This window comes from Triturus cristatus, chromosome 1_2 (assembly GCF_964204655.1).
Source record: "Triturus cristatus chromosome 1_2, aTriCri1.1, whole genome shotgun sequence".
Classification (NCBI taxonomy): Eukaryota; Metazoa; Chordata; class Amphibia; order Caudata; family Salamandridae; genus Triturus; species Triturus cristatus.
In genome coordinates, this window is record NC_140580.1 from 295,983,076 (window position 1) to 296,005,023 (window position 21,948).

The 21,948-nt window shown below is 47.3% G+C and overlaps 1 protein-coding gene across 1 annotated transcript in view; it reads right to left on the reverse strand.

The window, feature by feature from the left end:
* OIT3 (oncoprotein induced transcript 3) overlaps nt 1–21,948 on the reverse strand; it is a 471,035-nt gene that overhangs the window by 332,164 nt on the left and 116,923 nt on the right. The window contains exon 3 of the mRNA XM_085603821.1: nt 8,956–9,066. Within this exon, the coding sequence (XP_085459947.1) occupies nt 8,956–9,066 (111 nt within the window). The remainder of the gene's footprint in view (nt 1–8,955; nt 9,067–21,948) is intronic.

Sequence of the window (21,948 nt, forward strand, 5' to 3'; positions counted from 1 at the left end):
GGTGCTGTGCTAACAGGAAGACAAGTCCAACAGATGCAAGGTGATGCACTAATAGATACAAGGTGTTGTGCTAACAGGAAGACAAGTCCAACAGATGCAAGGTGATGCACTGATAGATACAAGGTGCTGTGCTGACAGGAAGACAAGTCCAACAGATGCAATGTGATGCACTAATAGATACAAGGTGCTGTGCTGACAGGATGACAAGTCCAACAGATGCAAGGTGATGCACTAATAGATACAAGGTGCTGTGCTGACAGGAAGACAAGTCCAACAGATGCAAGGTGATGCACTAATAGATACAAGGTGCTGTGCTGACAGGATGACAAGTCCAACAGATGCAAGGTGATGCACTAATAGATACAAGGTGCTGTGCTGACAGGAAGACAAGTCCAACAGATGCAAGGTGATGCACTAATAGATACAAGCAGTAGCGGCACGTGGAGGGAGTTCCGTGGGGTGGTGAGGCGGGGCGGGGGAGGGTCAGGGTGGGGGGTAGTAAACACCGGAATATGGATGAACGGAGGTAAGTAAACAATTAAATAAATCAAAGAATTTTGCTGCTTGCACTGCATTGCATTGTTGCGATGCAGCGCAAGCAACGAAATTTGATTTATTTATTTAATTGTTTACTTACCTCCGTTCATCCATATTCCGGTGTTTACTACCCCCCACCCTGCCCCGCCTCACCACCCCACGGAACTCCCTCCACGGGCCGCTACTGGATACAAGGTGCTGTGCTAACAGGATGACAAGTCCAACAGATGCAAGGTGATGCACTAATAGATACAAGGTGCTGTGCTAACAGGAAGACAAGTCCAACAGATGCAAGGTGATGCACTAATAGATACAAGGTGCTGTGCTGACAGGATGACAAGTCCAACAGATGCAAGGTGATGCACTAATAGATACAAGGTGCTGTGCTAACAGGAAGACAAGTCCAACAGATGCAAGGTGATGCACTAATAGATACAAGCAGTAGCGGCACGTGGAGGGAGTTCCGTGGGGTGGTGAGGTGGGGCGGGGGAGGGTCAGGGTGGGGGGTAGTAAACACCGGAATATGGATGAACGGAGGTAAGTAGACAATTAAATAAATCAAAGAATTTTGTTGCATGCGCTGCATTGCATTTTTGCGATGCAGCGCAAGCAACAAAGTTTGTTTACTACCCCCCACCCTGCCCCGCCTCACCGCCCCACGGAACTCCCTCCACGGGCTGCTACTGGATAAAAGGTGCTGTGCTAACAGGATGACAAGTCCAAAAGATGCAAGGTGATGCCCTAATAGATACAAGGTGCTGTGTTGACAGGATGACAAGTCCAACAGATGCAAGGTGATGCACTGATAGATACAAGGTGCTGTGCTAACAGGAAGACACGTCCAACAGATGCAAGGTGATGCACTAATAGATACAAGGTGCTGTGCTAACAGGAAGACAAGTCCAACAGATGCAAGGTGATGCACTAATAGATACAAGGTGCTGTGCTAACAGGAAGACAAGTCCAACAGATGCAAGGTGATGCACTAATAGATACAAGGTGCTGTGCTAACAGGAAGACACGTCCAACAGATGCAAGGTGATGCACTAATAGATACAAGGTGCTGTGCTGACAGGATGACAAGTCCAACAGATAAAAGGTGATGCACTAATAGATACAAGGTGCTGTGCTAACAGGAAGACAAGTCCAACAGATGCAAGGTGATGCACTAATAGATACAAGGTGCTGTGTTGACAGGATGACAAGTCCAACAGATGCAAGGTGATGCACTGATAGATACAAGGTGCTGTGCTGACAGGTTGACAAGTCCAACAGATGCAAGGTGATGCACTAATAGATACAAGGTGCTGTGCTAACAGGAAGACAAGTCCAACAGATGCAAGGTGATGCACTAATAGATACAAGGTGCTGTGCTAACAGGAAGACAAGTCCAACAGATGCAAGGTGACGCCCTAATAGATACAAGGTGCTGTGCTAACAGAAAGACAAGTCCAACAGATGCAAGGTGATGCACTAATAGATACAAGGTGCTGTGTTAACAGGATGACAAGTCCAACAGATGCAAGGTGATGCACTAATAGACACAAGGTGCTGTGCTAACAGGAAGAGAAGTCCAACAGAAGCTGCTGTGCTAACAGGAAGACAAGTCCAACAGATGCAAGGTGGAGCATTAACAGATATAAAGCACTGTGCCAAAAGATGCAGAATGCAGCAGCAAATGAAAGGTGCATTGTTAGCAGTTCAATGTGGCCCTGAGCTGCCTCAAGGTGCTGTAGAATAGAGACATCACCGTAACGGCACCCAAAGTTCCAAATCTCATGTTTTGTTCACACGCATAAATAGGCGAGGCTTATACTCAAACGTATATTTTGGTTCTGTCCCACCAGAAAAAAAATAAGCGCTGGCAAAGCGAATAAGTCTGTCTATGTGACCTATTAGCTTTGTCAATGTTTTTAGCCAGCCCATGTTGCCCAGCAGCACTGCAATTTTTTTTATTTTCCAAATGTGCTATAACGCGGTCAGTGCTTTTTTACTGCTGGTGGGAGGGTGGGAGACATCTATAGCCTCCGTGTTGAATACCCTTCCTAGAGGTGGCTCCCACCCTGCAACCAGTTTTAAAAAAATGCTATAATGAGGCCAGCGCTGGCCGCGTCACAGTGTTTTTTTTAAACATTGCTCTTCAGCTGCCCACAGCACAGCATCAGAATAAAACTCCTAATCTGAATCTGAGAAGGCTGGCATTAGGCACCTATAGCTTCTCTGTCAGGTCGGTGTGGCCTGCTGTAGGGGAGAAAAGGCTCCTTCCCACACAAAGTCTTGTTGATTTTGCTGATCAAAAGAATCTCCTCTCAGGGACACCACATGCTGTCCCTGCTCTGGCCTGCTCATTGTCATTCTGAAAATGACAATGAATGGGCCTGACTTTGAGGCTCAGACTAACTCTCACCTAAAGCTGTAACAGCCTTTGAGTTTGCACCATCTGCAAATTCAGCAGAGGCACGTGGAGATACTCTATCCACAGCTGAAAAAAACGGTACACTAGCTGGCTTCTGACCCTGCCTCTAGGGGCCCGGGGAGGAGGGGGCAATGCTCCCCTTCCCCTAAATTTAATAAAAAAAGGTCCCAGAAAGTAGGTCCCTAGATCAAATGCTGACACAGGAAGGGGTGAAGTGCCCCCTCCCCTTATTTTAAAAAAAGGCCCTGGGGATGAGGTCCCTGATAGGGGGTGGAGCAGCGCACCACCCTCCCCTTACTAAAAAATATACGTCCAGGGGGATGGGGGGCCTGAAAAGGCTTGGGGAGTGGGGGTTTATGGTTGCATTTATGATTGCATGTTGTGGGCTAAAAAATATTAAAAGAAAGAATCAAAGACATGTTTTTTTTTTCTTTTTTTAATTTAAACTGGCTCTATTTATTTGGACGGTTTACACCCACAAAATGTAATAATAAAAGCTATGTAACAAGAAAGAGTCACAGACATGTTTTGCATTAAAACTTTAGTAAACATTTTTGTAGTAATCAATATTAAGAAGAATCGCATTGTGTGAATTATTGAAATACATTTAATAAAAAATATTGGTGAATTTTAGAGAAATATGACAGATCTTCTTTATATATATTGATATGTGCACTCCTTGAGAAAGCCAACAGGCTCACTTTTTATATTTTGATGTTGCAGAAGGCTGTGCATGGCAAAGGGTTGGCTGTTCGCAGGCCAGGTCCTGCGGCCAACACCCAGCCACACTGTAAGGATCGCGGATGTTCTGCAGGAGCGTCTGGAGTCGTGAAGATGAGTCCACAGCCGTCCCCCGTGTTTCCCCGACTCTATCAAACTCTAGAGTGCGGAGAACCCACTGGGGAAAACAGGGAAACAAAACAAGGATAGGTGGGGGGATCCGGTAGGTCTTGATAGGTGATGTCGTCAGGAGTAACAACAGGAGCGTAAGAGATCTCCACAAGGCAAACAAGTAGGTCTCCCAGCTGTAATATAAAGGGGGTTAGTGGTATACCTCTGTATCGCCCTCCCTGTGTCCCTCACTTCTGTATGTCCCCAACACCTACCGGTATATCGTCTGCTGCTAAGTATAAGTCTGTATGAACCAGCAGGTGTGTTCTAAGTAGTAGTTCCTTAGTGTGCAGCTGCAGGGAATAAGTATACCAAGATTATACTCCTGGGAAGGTAGAGTATTCCTTTAATACCTGAGTAAGGTGGGGAAGATCAAGTACCTGGCTTAATATTTAGAAGAGCGGGAAACCTAACCCCCCTGCTCAATGGTCCTCGCAATATATCACCACCGGATTCCTGATAGCTGCTCAGGATGATGAAGGGGATGGATATAATGGTGACGGGAGGAAAGGATACTGGGGGTGTGACAACCGGACAAAGGAAAAGACTCCAACTAATCCAAACTTGGAGTACCTTAACAGCAGGCAAAACTATACTTAATAATATTCAGGTATAACACATGGATCAGCGAGGCGATAGACAGAAGACACCACGCCAGGCAGCGCTGGGAATGGAGAAAGCGCTCCGTCAAAGAAGGACTACCTCTCAGCACGAAGAGATGCGAGACAGGAAACCCCTGGACCTCCAAACACCCAGCAGACCTTACTTGGATGAAGATGCCACAACCAGGAGAAACCCTCGCGAATATCCTAGAGAGAGAGGACACCTTCCACTCTCCGTAACAACAGGATCCACACGCTACAACCACCGGCGCCGAGGAACGTCCCCGACTCAAAACAGGAAACCGGAACTAACACCACAGGAAGTCAGGCAACAGCACTTGTGACGGAAATGTGGCTCAATGCAAGAACGCGAAGCGGCGTGTACACGCTCTTTGCCCCTTATATACTTGCCACCTGTAGGGGCTGAATCGCGAGGCATGACACACACACAGCCGAAGGAAGGCCATGCACGGTGGGGGGGTAATAAAATATTACATTACAATAAAAACATTCACTGAAAAAAACAAAGGTTAAAGTGATGTTATACTTAAGTGACAATTTCAGTGACAATGCAACATTTTAAATTCATGACACCTTATATAACATAATTGGCAATATCACTGCATCATCTGAAATGGCGCGAACACAATAGATCTGTGTTGAGTCCGTCATCGTTCTTTTGCTCAATTCGCCACCGCAGTTTAGACCCAGCCATATGCATATCAGTCTGACCCTGTGCCTCATGGGAACAGTCCCGCCCGAACTACCAAGCCAGGTCTTCCCAGGACCAGAAACAAGCATCCTGGGACTAGTTTCGGGGTAAAACCCCTCATCATTCAAGCTTGCTTGCATCCAGTGGCAAAGTGAGCAAGGCACCCACGTCTGGGTATAGCCTGCCAAATTAGGGCGCACAAAGCAAACACAATAAGATGATGGATGTAATACTGAAACGTTTTAGACACTTACCCCCAGTCACTATTAGATCTGGGTTGAATCCATCATCATTCTTTTGCTCACTTCGCCAGTTCAGACCCAGCCATATGCAAATGAGTCTTGACCCTGTTCCTTATGGGAACTGTCCAGCCCGAGCTGCCAAGCCAGGTCTTCACTGGACCAGAAACAAGCATCCTGGGACCAGTTTCAGGGCAACATCCCTCATCAGCCAGGCTAGCTTGAATCCAGTGGCAAAGTGAGCAAGGGAACCACATCCAGGCATACCCGGACAAATTAGGTTGAACAAACCAAACACAATAAAATGATGGACTGAGCACTGAAACTTCTCAGACACTCACCCCAGTCACTATTAGATCTGGGTTTAATCCATCATCGTTCTTTTGCTCACTTTGCCAGCCCAGTTCAGACCCAGCCATATGCATATCAATCATGACCCTGTTCATCGTGGGAACAGTCCAGCCCGAACTGCCAAGCCAGGTTTTCCCGGGACCATAAAAAAGCATCCTGGACTTTACATCTGAAATGACATCATTGATGACAAGACTGTGCATGGCAGGGGCGTGAGTTATAGTTACCTTAAGGCATGAGTTATAGTTACTGGAGATAACTATAATTGTTGAATTTCTGTTTTTTTTTTAGTTTAAATTGTTACATTGTCACTGAAATTTCCATCTAACTATAACGTCACTTTAACCTTTGGTTTCTTTTAGTGATATATATATTTTTCAATTCACCTTACTATTTGTTCACTAACTCACTTATCTACTTCTGCTTTCTCTCTTTCTGCCTCTTTTACCTCTAACTCACCTCCAATACTATCTTACTCTTTTCTATCTCTCTTTCTCCGTCTCTACCTCTGCTCTCTATCCTTATCTTCTCTCCCTCCTCTCTGCACCTCCTCTATTTGAACTCACCCCTCCACCTCTCTCTTAGTACATCTTTACCTCATCTATCATCATGCTTCAGCCCATGGGAGGCCTCTGGGGTACCTATGCCCTGGGTACATGGCTACCATATACTAGGGACTGACAAGGGTATCCCAGTATCCAATCTGGAGTGTACCAAAATACATATAACAGTTTTGGGAGAAAGCAGATAGACTGGGGCCCTGATTAGCAGGACCCCAGTCAGACTAGTCAAAAACAGTATCACATTCAGCAAAAAACTGGGGGTAACCATAAGAAGCCGATCCTACTTTCCTACACCTGCTACCAAAAAGACAGGGCCCGGCAGCGCTCTTTTCTGGTTCTAGAAAATAAATCTATCAAACACATTCTACAACACAGGAGAAACTCGTGATAGGTCAGAAGAACATGGGGGCATATTAACAAGGGCCGGCGATAAATATCGCAAAGCGCGCTTAGCGCTTGCATATTTATCGCCGGCTACCTCTGGAATTTATCGCCCGGTTAGCGCGTTATCAACAACGCGCATCGCTGAGGTGATAAAAATTCCAGAGATAGTGTGGATATCGTCGTTTTCCATGGTAGAAAACGGCGATATCCTAGATGATAGGGCCTGTGGTCTTAGCCACAGAATCCACCCCCCATGTTAAGTATGCCTTAGTCAGGAATTTAACAGACATTAAATTCCTGCGTTAAGGCATACTTGACGTGATTTAAATAATCGCTACCGTTCCTTGTTACTATCGCGAAGCTGCCTTCACGATATTTTCCCTGGTTGGTCTCACAGCCACGCCTACTTTGCATCTCATTAGCGATGCAAAGTTAGGCGTGCTGGAAACGGGCGCTAAGTCAGCAAAACACGCAATAGCGTGTCTTTGCTGATAAGGCGATAAAATTATCGCCGCTTTTCTATAATTTTTCTATAATTTTATAGCGCCACCTTGTTAATATGCCCCTCGGTCACCAATTTCTGGATAGAGTCCACAAACCCAGCAAATTATCTCAGAACATAGGTCTTCTTGCGTTTCTCTGGTTTCCAGAGGTGGGGATCAAGAGGGCTTCCTGTGCTGCTGCTGTCTTGTTTTGTCATAAACTCCAGAGCGTTCTTTGGAGGAGACATGCGCACACTTGGTTGCATTGATCCAAATGTGCCTTCACTACAGCGGTAAATTCTAGTCGGTAATTTGTTTGTAGGAGCAAAAGACGTTTCAGCCAGGGCAACTACTGTTTGAATTTGGTACCCAATGAGGGGCATATGATAGGTCTTTAATAAAAACTGCCGAAGGGCTTTCATTTATGTGTCAGGGGCGGCAGCTCAAAGAGTCACAGGTTTATAATTGATTTTTTGTTGCTTAAGGGCAGTGCCACATATCTGTTATTTGGTCAGACAGAAGTTGACCACTGGTGACCAGGCTGGGTATTGAGTTAATCGAAAGCTTGGCTTGCGGCATCTGAAACATTCACATGTTACTTTCTCTGTGGTGAAACGAGGATCTAGTCTCTTTTAGAGCGATTCCTTGTTCCGTGAAGGCAGGCACGAGGTAACTCCCTTGGCTCAAGTGTTACCTTCTCAAGAGTGTCTGCACAATGTGTCACATGATGTTTTCGATGGCATATTATTTATTCTGTATTGGTACTTGTATTAAACCATTGAGCTTCCCTGGGTTACTGTTGGTACCGGTCATGGGACTAGGTCTTATGCGCATCATGTAGCATTACTGGTTGGGAATGGATCATTTGGGTAATAACTTTTTAGAGCTGGACTACAGACAGCTTTAGCTTTCTTGTGAGGCTCATGATTAAAAAAAATCACTATACAAATGCACACATAAATAAATACACAGAGGATCTTTCAGTTAGCACTCTTCATTCATTAGTCGGTTTATTCACATTTCGCTTCCTCGAACCAAAGCCCACGGCGTGGGGCTCTGAGTGAGCCCGCTTCACCCACTGACTCTCCTCACTGTGAGTGGCTGCATTGTGCTCTTGCACATCTACTTAGAAACTAGCCCACTTCGGTGCCTGGGCTAGTAGGCGTGTCTTTGCTTTGATTTAATTAATTTATTTTGTGAACCTTCAACTTTTACTTTTGTTAAACAAACATATGCATACTACCTTTAACTGGCAGGGCTTTCACTTTTCACTACTTTTGCACTTTTAATGTACATTGCATATCCTTGTAAAAATACAAATAAAATAACATTGCAGGTTTGACATGAGCAGACTTTCTGGCCTTGCCAGTGCTTGTTTAGAATATGGTTAATTATACAGAGCCCACTAGATTTGGTGATAATTGTTTGCCAGAGTGGGCAGCATTTTCCTCATGTCATGTTATGCTACGTAGATCCTAACTATTGACGTTAAAAACATTCCGGGACCAAGCTACAGGTGTAAACTTAACTCTGCACAAAAGGAAAATTGTTCTTAGTCAAATAATGTAAATATGCATTTGTATTGTATCATAGAAAGATTGCACCCAGCAATATTTTGTATAAAGCCAGAAGCTTATTGGTTATCAGTTGTTCGATTTGCATGAAGTACATAAATGACAATCAAGTTCAGCAGTGAAAAGTTAAAAGTTGCAGAAATGTAATTACCCTTTTACGTGATGGAAAGGAATCCTTCCCAGCTCACTGCTTTCCCTACTTACCAAGGCAGGTTTGGCCATCTGGGCCCAGCAACGTGCCCGCCCCGCACGTGCAGTCCGTGGCGTCCAAGCAAGCTCCCTGGCAGTCCATCATGTCGCATATGTCATAGAAATCTGAAGGAAAGAAGCGACGTCATCATTATCTGAAGAAAGAACCATGGGAGAGGTTCGGATCACGAGGCACCGAAACAAATAAAGGAAGTTTTCGCCTTACTGGGGCTGCAGTTTGTTTGGTTACCTGACTAGCTTTGCCTTTTTGTTCCTCCTCCCCTAAGAAAATATGGCCAGAAAAAGGCGTACATGCTATGCCTTCGATATTAAAAAAAATATTATACCTTTTTCACTTGCTCTGACTATAAAAACAAATATCTTATTACACATAAGTCATATTTGACAGTTTCCTCTGATTCAGAGCTCTTCCTGGCTGCTTTCTATAAATTACTTTACTTTTGTTTCGGTTTCGTTTTATGATCTGCATTTATCTTTTTTAATGCTTGAATGTGCTGAGGAGAGATTACAACTCGTCAGGCATCTCGTTGGCAGAACCAAAATGATGTACTTTGGTATAGTTTCTTGGTCTTCATCGTGATACTTGCCCTCGCCAAGTACTTTAAAACGCCAAAGGCTTGACTCCATTTTGAGGTGTTGAGTGGGATTACATTAACTTGGATTTCGTCTGCTGTGCTGAGTGCGCTGGGGTGATTTAATTTGACCTCAGGTTATCGGATGACTCCGTGTTTAACAATCTGTTGTATCTGTTCTTCTGGGGTTTTCCATGCGTGTCCTGCCCAGCCTAGTTAGTCTGAAGCGAGATGGCTTGCTGTGACTGTGCTGGTGTGAGGTGAGCCTGAACCGAGAGAGAGGCTAATCAGATAGGTTGTCTTGCACCTGGTGGAGAGTTCCTTACATTATACGTGCTTCTATCTATTACTGTGTGTAAAAGAAACCCTTTATTTATAGTTGAGCCCTATCTGATTTCCTTATCCAAGTACCCCTTTTGGATTAAAAGTGCGCCTCGGGTCCTCCTAGGGTCACGTGCCGATATAGCCATGCCCAACCCTGTCTCTTTTCATGTTTGGTTCTCTCTTTCTGTGTAATCGGGAGAGCAGGCATTTTATGTGAAGTATTATGCAAGGTTTCTTCGTCAGGCTACATAGTCAGGGATATGTGATCGCTCAGAACCCAAGTACCCAATTTGGAATGTGGCCTTGGTTAGGATTGCCCCGGTCATAAATCGCAGGGTATTGGGTGGGTGTGGAGACAGCTGTGGAAAGTTCGTCGTCCCCTCTTATTGGAGATGAGTGCCGCTTGCTCATCAGTGTGGTAGACTATGGTGGACTTACCCCCTCAGTTTGTCTGGGGTCGAGCCCTTGCACTGTGTCCACTCTTTTTGAGTGCCTGAGCCCAACACACACACCCTTGCACACTAGTGCAACGGTGTGTGTGTGATATCAAGCACTTATATTCTACTTGAAGGGTATCCTTTCAATACAAAACCTGTGCTTTGACACAGTTTGATACCTTCCCCACTGTGTATGCTTTCTGTAAAGTGCAGAACACCAGCAAAGTTTGAAAACTTTGATGAGAGGAGGCATAGATTTCTGTCTCAAAGTCCTGTCTACATTTAGGAGATAGATCCTGGAGTCAAAACTTATGGGTTGCATGGGAATGCGCATGTGCCACCCATTGAACGCCGCATTGATGCAAAGCAGACACATTCTTTCTAGCAACTTTCCAATGCAAATCAGGATTTGTTTTGAAAAGTAAATTCCCCCACAACAATTTGCGCCAGGTTGAAGTCTGTTTTGTGATCTAAACCCATTGCAAAGTGTTCGTAAATTTCTCACCATTAACTGTAATTCTGTCTCTAAACCTTTGAATTATTTACAGCTGAACACAAGAAGCTGATTTTTCGATTAATTTTAAATGCTTTCTAATCTTTCGGGAAATATGGTTGTTTGCTGACCATTTTTATTTATCATTGTATGATCTTGTTCTTTGGACCACAAGTGAATTAAGTATAGCGTTTTAGGTTTTTATAAAAACCTTTGTCCAATGGTTAACACATATCTGAAATTTAAGTGTGAATACAGCTGTGAATATAAGGGTCGCAGACCCCAGTGAATACTCTGTACTATGCACAGAAAGACACAATATGAGGAAACATATTGAGATGCAATCTTGAATGAATCCCATGTGGACCCAAAGAGAAGCTGTCTGTGGCACAGCACAACTGTTATGAAGAGACACCTATAGAAAATGTATGAGACTAGTGCTGAGCAAATATGCAGACATGTTGGAACCATGGACAGACGTTCATTCTTGTCATTTTCATGACTGCAAAACACACACAAGATGGAGCGATTAAATTGAAGGGAACAATGCCTAGACATGTCCATTTTATATGTTCCTGTTTAGCCACATTTTCATGGTCCGCTTTAAAAAGCAAGAGACTGCAACCGAAAGGCTGGAAAGTAGGAAAGCTAAAAAGATAGAGGGGATGAATCCCATTAATTTAATATTACTGATTTTGCAACTATATATTACCTGTTTTCTCACCCTTATTTTAAGTGCAAATTTTATGAATGCAATATTGTAATGTATTTTAAATTTAATGATGTCTTTTTTTACATACTGTGCCTTTTAATATACTGTATTTAATTTTTTGTAATGCTATTTAAGTATAGCGAATTAAAGAACTAGTGACTGACTAACTAGACATGTCAAATTAATTTTCTTTAAATACAGAACTTGTAATGAGTAATAATTCGGAGGAATGTGCATTGAAGGAATTCAGTACTTCAATACTTACGGTTTTGCAGTTTAAGGATTTTATATGGGTTGTATGAGGTGGAATGGAATATATTTGATCAAAGTAAAGGTTGTAAATGTTGTTCCGAATGAGATGCTGAAGCAAAGAGCTTAGTTGGCGGAGGAACGTGCATCATTAAGATGAAGAGAAGGATGTCAGAGGAGCAGACTAATATGGAATGAGATACAGGCAATCATTTACATTAGATGTTGTGAAATCCATCAACCCTCTTTGCTCATCTGTAGGAGGGGGGGGATTGGAAGAGGTACAAATGAGAGTTTGGCTTTCAGATCCAGAGTGAGGGACACAAACACCTGCGGTGAATACTGAAAGGGAAAGAGGTGCTGGATACCAGACTCGTTGAGGAATTGGTGAGTGTAACTATTCAGTGTGTTTTAAAGTAGAATTCCCGTTAAATGTATGTTCTTTCATTTTTTGAATCACGGTGGGGTTTATATTCTAAGGTTTGGTAGGATACATTGCCAGCCAAGTAGCTAAGGAGTAAATATGAATGGAAATAACTATTTTTTAAATCCGTAACCATAACCAATGCCAAAATCTGGATGGATAGAGCCCTTTGAGAGTATTTTGATGGTAGAAGGTTCTCTAGCCCTCTTCCTAAATTATGCCAATAGAGTGATGAAGATGTTTTTGTCAAACTTGTTTTTATTGGTTTCCATAGGTATTTCGTCACAGCGTAGACATATATTGCCCCCATCAAATGGTACACACAGCTATTTCCAGATAGAGTCTCTACAAGTTTCGGTGGGTATTCCTATATCTCACAATGTGGCATCTGTGGTCAATACATCTGTGTAGCTTCTAGTTTCCCTAACACCCCCCACCTTTCCCCCTCCCCCATAAAAAAAAAGAACTATCAAACAAAGTCCTAATCAGTTGGCGCATGGGATGATCAAGCTATACATATCGAGTTAGTGTAGAGCGATATGGGAGCCGAGGCCAGGTTGTGTGGTGGGAATACTACCAGCTTCACGAGGTTTAGAATGATTCAATGAGGAGGCTCTCGGTATTGGAAGAGGTGAAGCGCTCTTGTGCGATTGGGGCATGCCGTGAGAGGCAGTCGTCTGGAGAGGTAGCCCCCAAGTATATTCGAAACCCGTATAGTTGTCTATAAAAATGCTTGCCATTCTCGCCATTGTGAGTGCCAGCCACAATCAAGCGTACCATTGAAGTAATGATGGGGCCTCTTTCTTTTTCCAAGCCTGCGCTATTGCCATTTTCGCCGGCCCAAGACAGAGCCACAGGATAGATCGATCTCCAGTAGTTTGGTATTTAAGAAAGTCATCCCTGAGTCCCAGTAGTGTGATCCCTATTGTATCCAGTAACAAATAACTCAGTATGTCTTTAATCTGGGACAGTATTTCCTCCCAGAACGGGCATATCCCGTACAATCCCACCAAATGTTTCTGAAATCTCCTTACAGTCCACAGCCCCGCCAGCACAAAATGAGGTTTCCGGGAATATCGTCCCAGTACCAGTCATAAGCTATCTTGTAATGCGCTTCCCTGATCCCCATAGAGTGGTTAGACTGTGATATATCCTTCCAGAATCCCCCCCCACTGCTTGTCTGTGATTGGGGTTTCTATGACCTTCTCCCAGTAGGCTTTGTAACACGAGTGCGTGAGTGTGGTAGAAGTGAGCAGGAGAGAGAATACAGAAAAGAGATGCAACCCTTTGAGCTTCTCCGCTTTCGAACTAAATGTTCTATGGGCCGTAAGCTTCTAGTGGAGGCCTCTTGTATTTCCGGTTGGAGTGCCCAGTCTTGGAGTTGGGTGTAATGGTAGTGTTCCGTTGCCGAAAGGAGAACGTCTCTCTGACAGTTCTGAAATGTTTTGAGCTCCCAGTTAAGGAAGAGGTCGGAGATTGTGAGACAAACTCCCTGACACCATGCATCAAACCGGCCTGTCTGTAGGGCCGGTGGGAATGCTGGATTGAAGTGGCTTGGGGCATATGGGGAGGGAAAGGTCACCGAGTCCGATTGTGTGGGGATTCTATCCCATACCCGTAGTGTAGCTCTGGTGGGTGTGCTGAGGTATACATTGGGTGGTCTATCTCTCTTAGGCTTCCAGAGTAAGTCCTGTATATATCTGCCTGGTATTGTTCGGTCCATATTGAGCCAATGTTTATTGGACTCCCTCGCGGACCATTCTGTGATGACTCTCAGTTGAGAGGCTTGGTACTAGAGATTAAAGACTGGGAGTGCCAGCCCCCCTTCGTTTTTCGAGAGTCGTAATTGTCTGTAGGGGATCGGGCTCCTTTTCCTTGTCAAATAAAGTTCGCAACTAGGGTTTTTCGTGCTGGGAGAAAAAAATCCCTATCTAGTTCGATTGGTAAGCCCTGGAAGAGGTACCACAATCTGGGTAACACATTCGTTTTAATTACTTGAATGCGTCCCATCTAGGAAATATACATTGGTACCCACCTACGGAGGTCCTCTTTAAGATGGCGGAGGAGGGGTGGGAAATTAGCCCTAAAGAGATCTATGATTCATGACGTTATCCTGACTCCTGGGTATAGTATGTCTTTGTTGGCTTCACAAAAGGGCGTGGCTTCCATCACTTGCTCCATCTCCTCCCGTTTCACTGTTAGATTAAGGAGAGAGGACTATGAAGATGTTTTTGATAACTCGGTGCCTTCAGCAATATAACCGTTTGTGGAATTGAAGAAAGTGTGGTGTGTAGATCAAGTGTAGATCTGTGTATCGATGAGAGAGCAAAGGCAGACGAAGACATCCAAGCAATCCTCTGTCAATTTGCTGCTATGTAACCAGCTTCTGGTTTTAATGTATTAGTGTATAAACGGATAACTGGGTCTCTATTGATACTGCACCAAGAGAACTAGAAAAAGATCACACTTGAAACGAAATGCCAGTGAAAGTAAAGTAGTTGGTTAATCCAGTGTCTTCAGCACAATCCTGAAACAACAATAGTCCCAGCTCTTCCTAAGTGTTTGAGGTTGATTATTAAAATTGGGATACTGTCACGTTCCGGCGCGCCAGCAGAGGACCGCACGCTGGTCAGTCTGTGTGCGCGCTCCCCAATGCAATCGTATAGAACTTGGACTATATCTCCCATAACACCTGGGAGAAGACGCGAGAGCGAGACCTACATAACCCCGCCTTCCAGTATCCAGGTGCTTGCCAACTGAGAACTATCACGGACTACGAGGAGAACGCCGTCCGTTTGCGCCTCACTCTCACCGCAGCGCTACTCGCCTCTCTCATTTGGCCGTGGGGTTGAGAGGCGCTAGGTGCACTGTGGACTTTGCACCCGACCGTGACGCCTGAAGCGCGGTGCCCAGCCCCTGGTGACTCCTCGCTCCTCCAAGGAGCAACGCCGTCAGCTACACCAGAGGGGAAAGCCTCACAGCGCCCTGACAGAGGGGAATCCTTATTTCTTTTATATAGTTTCTGGTTTAACCTTCACGGGCTGCAGGGCAGGGACTCCCTGAAGGACGCCGCCCAGCAACCCGGGGGTTTAGCAGTGCGGACCAGGACGCACTTGTTTCTTCTATTTGACCGACTGGGTCTTCTTCCTTTCCTGTGTACCCCGTGATAGGGGCCTTCTGGGGTTCCATGGACGGACCCTCTCAGAGCTAGAGGCTTCTGCTGCCGAGACCACTTGGAGCCGTTTGAAAGGCTCGGAGAGCGCATCAAGACCAGGTCACCTACGCGCTTGGAGCAGTTTGAAAGGCTCGGAGAGCGACGTTGACCTAGACCTGGAAAAGGCGACTGTTGTTCCAGGAATCTCCTGAGGTGGCTTCCTGCAGGGGAATCCTCGACGACTGGACTTCCAAAGAAGAAAGGGGAAGCCATATTCGACGTTCCTTGGATCTACTCACTGGCTGGACTGCACCTATGGGTTCATGTGAGTTTTGCTGTTGTTTGTGACATTGTGCCTCCTCTTCTGTTTCCTGGGCTAGCATCAAGTACCTTTCCTACATTGCTCTGCTCTTCTCTTCCAGGGTCTATGAGGGATGCGCTGCTGGAGTGAGGTTCAACTTTAGACGCGATCATTCGAGGGTTCCGCCTATACCTCCTTCCTCTGAGTTCTTTTGATCCCTTTTCCCTGAGCGTCTTTGTTTGGAGGCTCGCAAGCGATTCCACCTAGGGGGGGAGGGTGACCGAGCAACCGGCATCGCTCCCGCTGTATCCGGCTTACGAGGTTAGTGTTCCTCATCCCTGTACCTGACAGGTTGGCAAGCCCACGGATACGTACAGCCTGAGCGATGGATGCGGCTACCACCCTCTCTACGATATTAGAGACTTTGACCGCCTTGCGGGGGGAAGTGGACTCCTTTAGGGAAGAGAATGCGGTGCTTAAACAGGAGATGGGCTCCATGCGACGGGAGGTGGCAGGCTTATCCCGTCAAAAGGGGACCGGAGCTACAGGGGGTTCCTATATAAAGGGATCGACCCTTCCACCCACTCCCACGCAGCACACGCTCACTACTGACTGGGGAGCTCAGGCTTCGCTAGGGGGACAAGGCACAGGGGTCTTCCCGCATACCTCCTTTTCCACAACTCCTCAGCCCGGTCCTTCTCTTGTACATGTCATACAACCCCTGCAACTGCCTTTTGGGGATCCAAAGAAATTTGGCATCTTCATGGGACAATGCAGATTGCACTCTCTGTGCAAGCCCACAGTGTTTCCTACGGATCAAGCGAAAACAGCCTTTGTTCTGTCCTATTTAGGTGGCAACGCCGCTAGCTGGTCTTACCCCCTGATAGAACGAGACGACCCGGTATTGTACCATTTCCCGAACTTCTGCATGGAGATGCGCAGGTTATTAGATCGAAAGGCACATCAATTGTCTCTGGACAAAGAACTCCTTTCCCTCAAGCAAGGCTCGCAGGACCTGCTCACTTACATAACTACCTTCAACAGGCTAGTGGTGGAGACCGATTGGCCAGTGGAAAAGAGGACATCGCTGTTCTACCAGGGGTTGAGAGGGGAGCTAAAGGACGTCCTCGCTCAGGTGGTACAGCTACCGGCCACCTGTGATGAGCTAATCGATCTGGCAGTCTAGCTCGACCACCGTCTCCAAGAGCAAAAGTGGGACAAACAACGAGCAGACCTGAAGTTCCTCCCTTCGCGGCTTCGTGTAGCTCCCGACGATCGCACCACTACGGGCGAGGGGACCGAGCCTATGCAGATCAGAGGTCCCCTCAGTCAAGCCGAACGAGAAAAGCGGAGAAGCCAAAAGCTGTGTTTGTACTGCGGTAAACCTGGGCACTTCATCAAGGAATGCAAAAGCAGACTGAAAACGGCCAGTCCAGGGGGACCAGGAACCAGGACCCTTTCAGTTGTGGACTATGCCGCGGAGCATCAGGGAAACTGACGCTCTCAAACAAGGAGACCCCTTGTTTGATGCCTACAGCAACTGAGGTCTCACCAGCAGTAGCCAACACTCTCCAGTCTTCAGTCGCTCATATGAACATTCGTTGCCCTGTCCCTCTGAGGTGATGGTGGTGGTACATGCCTTGTTAGACTCTGGGGCAACGGGCAACTTCATTGACCAACAGTACGCCCGAGAACTCCACATACCTTGTGAACAAAAGGAAGCACCCGAAAAGGTGAAAGCCGTAGATGGCACTGCTCTAACTTCCTGCCTAGTGCATCTTCACACCCAGCCGATTAGGATGCAGATCAGAGAGAACCACTTCGAAGAAATACAATTCGATTTAATCGACACTCCGCAGTTTAAGCTCATATTGGGAATGCCTTGGTTAACGCTACACAATCCCCTGGTACGATGGGCCGCTCGTACTGTGTCTCTAACCTCTCCCTTTTGTCGGGAGCACTGTACCAAGAACACTGAGAGGAGTCCCCAGCCCGAGGCAAGTCCTGCAGGGATGCTCGCAAGTGCGTGCACCGATCAAGCAATGTGCTGCCTATCGGCACTGCTAGCGGTGTTTGAACAGTACATAGCCGTGTTTGATAAACAAGAGGCAGGACGGTTGCCCCCACACAGGGATCACGATTGTGTCATCGAACTAGAAGCTGGTGCCAGCATCCCCTGCAGTCGGGTGTATGTACTCACGGAGGCTGAAACATCATACCTGCAGCAATACTTAGCGGACATGCTGTCTTCTGGGTTTATACGCTCCTCGTCCTCTCCTGCTTCATCGCCGATCTTTTTTATACCGAAGAAGGAGGGAGGATTGAGGGCTTGCATAGACTACCGGGCCATTAACAGGGTTACCGTGAAGAACAGGTACCCTCTACCCTTGATCCCTGTTCTCCTGGACCAACTGAAGACGGCCAAGGTCTTTACCAAACTAGACCTCTGGGGCGCATATCACCTGGTAAGAGTGCGGCGGGGAGATGACTGGAAAACCGCTTTCCGAACGAAGTTTGGGCTGTATGAATACAGGGTGATGCCCTTTGGACTCTGCAACGCCCCGCCGCATTCCAGTTTTGTATGGACGAGGTCTTGAGGGGGCTCTTGGACGTGTCTTGCATAGTGTATATAGACGATATCCTGGTATACTCTGCCTCGATGGAGGATCACGTTCAACATGTCTCGGATGTGTTGGAGCGCCTGCAGAGGTTCGCTCTCTATGCAAAATTGGAAAAATGCATATTCCACATCACAGAGGTGGAATTCCTGGGTTACGTCATAGGCCACGGCGGAGTGTGCATGGATGACGAGAAGACCCGAGCCATAGTCCAGTGGAAATCCCCCTCCAATGTGAAGGCGTTGCAGAGCTTTCTTGGCTTTGCGAATTTTTATCGGCGCTTCATACAAGGCTTTTCCTGCATAATACAACCCCTCACCCCGCTGTTGCGGAAAGGTGCAACCTTCAACTGGACAGACTCTGCCCAACAGGCGTTCCAGACCTTAAAACACTGTTTCACAAAAGCCCCTGTTTTGCGGCATCCTGATGCTTCTCGACCCTTTGTGTTGGAAACCGATGCCTCGCATTATGCGATAGGGGGCATTCTGTCTCAACGCCACCCTGATATGGACCAACTACACCCTATCGCCCTCTTTTCCAAAAAGCTGTCGGCCTGCGAAATCAACTATAGCATCACGGACAAGGAACTGCTAGCGATTAAGAAGGGGTGTGAGGAGTGGAGGCATTACTTGCTAGGACCACGTCATACGGTGGAGATCTTCACAGGCCACCGGAACCTGCTTTTTCTGAAGACGGTTAGGGCCCTGACCCCCCTCCCCCCCCCCCCCCCCCGACAGCTCTGATGGCCGCTGTTCTTCTCCGACTATGACTTCGTGATTCGGTATCACCCAGGGCCATGGCCTAAAATCGAGGGAGGATTGGCGGTCCCTGATTTCGAATTATACTACCAGGCGGCACAGCTACAAGTGTTAACGCAGAACGTTGCTAAAGTGTTTAGAGGCCCGGAACAAGAGCGGGGGACCGGCATCCAAAGGCACATTTTATCTTACATAGTTATGCAACAGAAACTAGACCTGAGAGGCTTATCCATAGAGGAGAGAACTCTTCGGCTGTGCTGGCACAGGAGTATGAAGAGAGCGAAAGCAGCGTGACCATATGCACCGGAGATCCCTCTGGGGATGCTGACAGCGTTGCCGCATGGAGGCGACTGGTCCCCGTTGGCGGAGTGGGAAGAGCTGGGGCTGCAGATGGTGGGGGACCTCTATGTCGACGGGGCGCTGGCCCCCTTCGGGGTGTTGCAGGAGCAGTTTGGCCTCCCGGATGGGAGTTACCACCTGCATGCGGCGGTGAGTGCGGCGATACAAAAGCATTGGAGGGAAGGGTTGGTGGAACCTACCGCAACCCTGACATGCCAGTACGTGGTGATGGCGGCGGGAACGATTAAGGCGGTGACCTGCCTCCATGCTAGACTGTTACAGGAGGGACTGGAGCCGCTTACAGCATTAAAGGAGAGGTGGGAGGAAAGCATAGGCAAACCCATTCCGGACACGGTCTGGAGCCACACCATGCGGAGGACGTGGAAGGGTAGTGGGAATGCCCGTTTTCAGCAAGTACATTTCTTCGTCCTCCATAGGGCCTATCTGACCCCGGGAAAGATTAGACGATACTTTAAGGTGCAGGATGCGGCATGCCCGAGATGCTTAGCTCTTGGGGCCGAACTAGACCACCTACTGTGGGGGTGCCCGAAGCTAGGGACGTATTGGGCTGAGGTGGGAGAGCTTTTGAATGCAGTCACTGACCGGGAGGTGGAGTTCGACATGGCGGCATGTCTACTGCTCTGGTTCCCTCACACGGCAAAGACGAAAGTGACGAGCAAATTCATTGACCTAGGTCTCATGCTGGCCCAGAGAGAAATTACATGGCACTGGAAATCCCGGGAGGGCCCATCAGTTGGGAGATGGATGACTGAGCTGTTGAAATGGTCTAGATGTGAGAGTGTGCTTAGAAGGCGACAGGCCACCAAGGCGGATAACGAGAAGGGTTTGGAGTGGGCGAGGGCCTGGGAGATGATAGTACAAGCTCTGCAAGACTACCGGCTGGAGCGTACGGAGCACGAACGTTCGGAGAGCGGGGTTCCTTGAGGCTGGGGAGACTACATGCAAACCCCGATGAATGGCAAACATTAGCGTTAGAACCCACAATTATGGCCCACATCAGCAGCAGTTGGGGGGTGGGTAGGGTGGAGGGGAGTTACTGGGGTATTGTTGTAGTGTTAAGACGAGTGCCGGCAGGAAAGATCTATGATTGCTGACCATTGGGGAACGGGGCTCCTGGGCAGCTCTCCTTGGGCACCTAGAAGGTGATGACTGATAGGCCTTAGGCACTGCTAACACGGGAGGGCGTTGGTGTGGACGGAGGCTGTGGACACGGACAATACTAGTGCCAACCACTCTGAGTGGTTGATTCTGTCTGGCGGTATGTTTTTTTGGGGGGAGGAAGTTTGATGGGTATAAATGCAGATACTATAATAGGTTGTGGACCTGGCATCTCTATGAGGTGATCGCCATGATACTCTGAGTCACTGTTCTAGTACGCCGCCCGGCCCCCGGGATGTGGGCTGAACGGCTGTGTGCATTGTTATAACGATGGATGTGATTTGAGACAACAAGCGTGTACAGGTTGACTTAATGGATGCTTTGTTCATAATTCTGCAATAAAAACATGTTTTAAAAAAAAAAAAAAAATCACCCAGGGCCACAAAACGGAAAGGCAGACACCTTGTCAAGACTCCAGCTGAATCCCGAAACTGGCGGGGTGCCCGTCGAGGAAAACCCCATCATTCTGCAGAATACCTCCTTCCCAGAAGGCCTCCTGGCTGCGACTAGTCCGAGTGACTTCATAGAAGACCTGAGAAGTCAGACCGCGGAGGTGGACCCGCTCGCTTGGGTGGCGTTAAACCCGGCATGTTGTTCCTCCTCGCAACGCCTCCTGTGTCACAAGAAGAGGCTGTTTCTACCAAACGAGTCGCTACGGCAACGCGCCTTGCAGTGGGTACACAATACCACACTAGGGGGGCATATGGGAGTGCGCAAGACCACTCAAGCCATGCAGTGTTACTTCTGGTGGACTACCTTGGGATCAGATACGGCGACCGACGTGTCGGGCTGTGCCATTTGCGCTCAGGGGAAGGCGCAACACAAAAAACCCAGTGGGAAGCTCCAGCCCATCCCTGTTCCTCCATCTCGTTGGCATACGTTTTCCATGGATTTCATCATAGACATACCACCAAGCATGGGCCAAAACACCATCCTGGTCATAGTGGACCACTTAACCAAAATGGGTCACTTCGTAGCCCTGAACAGATTACCCACTGCCGCCGCTTTGGCTCAAACGTTCCTGCAACAGGTAGTGCGCTTACATGGGATTCCGGTGGTTCTCATTACCGACAGGAGGACGCAATTCACGTCTCGCTTTTGGAAGGCGTTGTGTAGCGCTCTGAGAATTGACGCCCGCCTTTCCACAAGCTACCACCCGCAGACAGATGGCAAAACGGAAAGGCTGAACCAAACACTGGAGCAGTACCTCCGCTGTTTCACGCTGTTGTATGAGGAGGAGTGGAGCAGGCTTTTGTGGCTAGCGGAGTTCGCGTACAACAATGCCGAACACTCCTCCTTGGGGTGCTCGCCCTTTTTTTGTCTGTCGGGACACCACCCGAACATGTTACCATTCGAGTGACCAGTGCATACCAACCACCCTAACATACAAGAACACCATGCGCACCTCCGCACCATACTCCAAACAG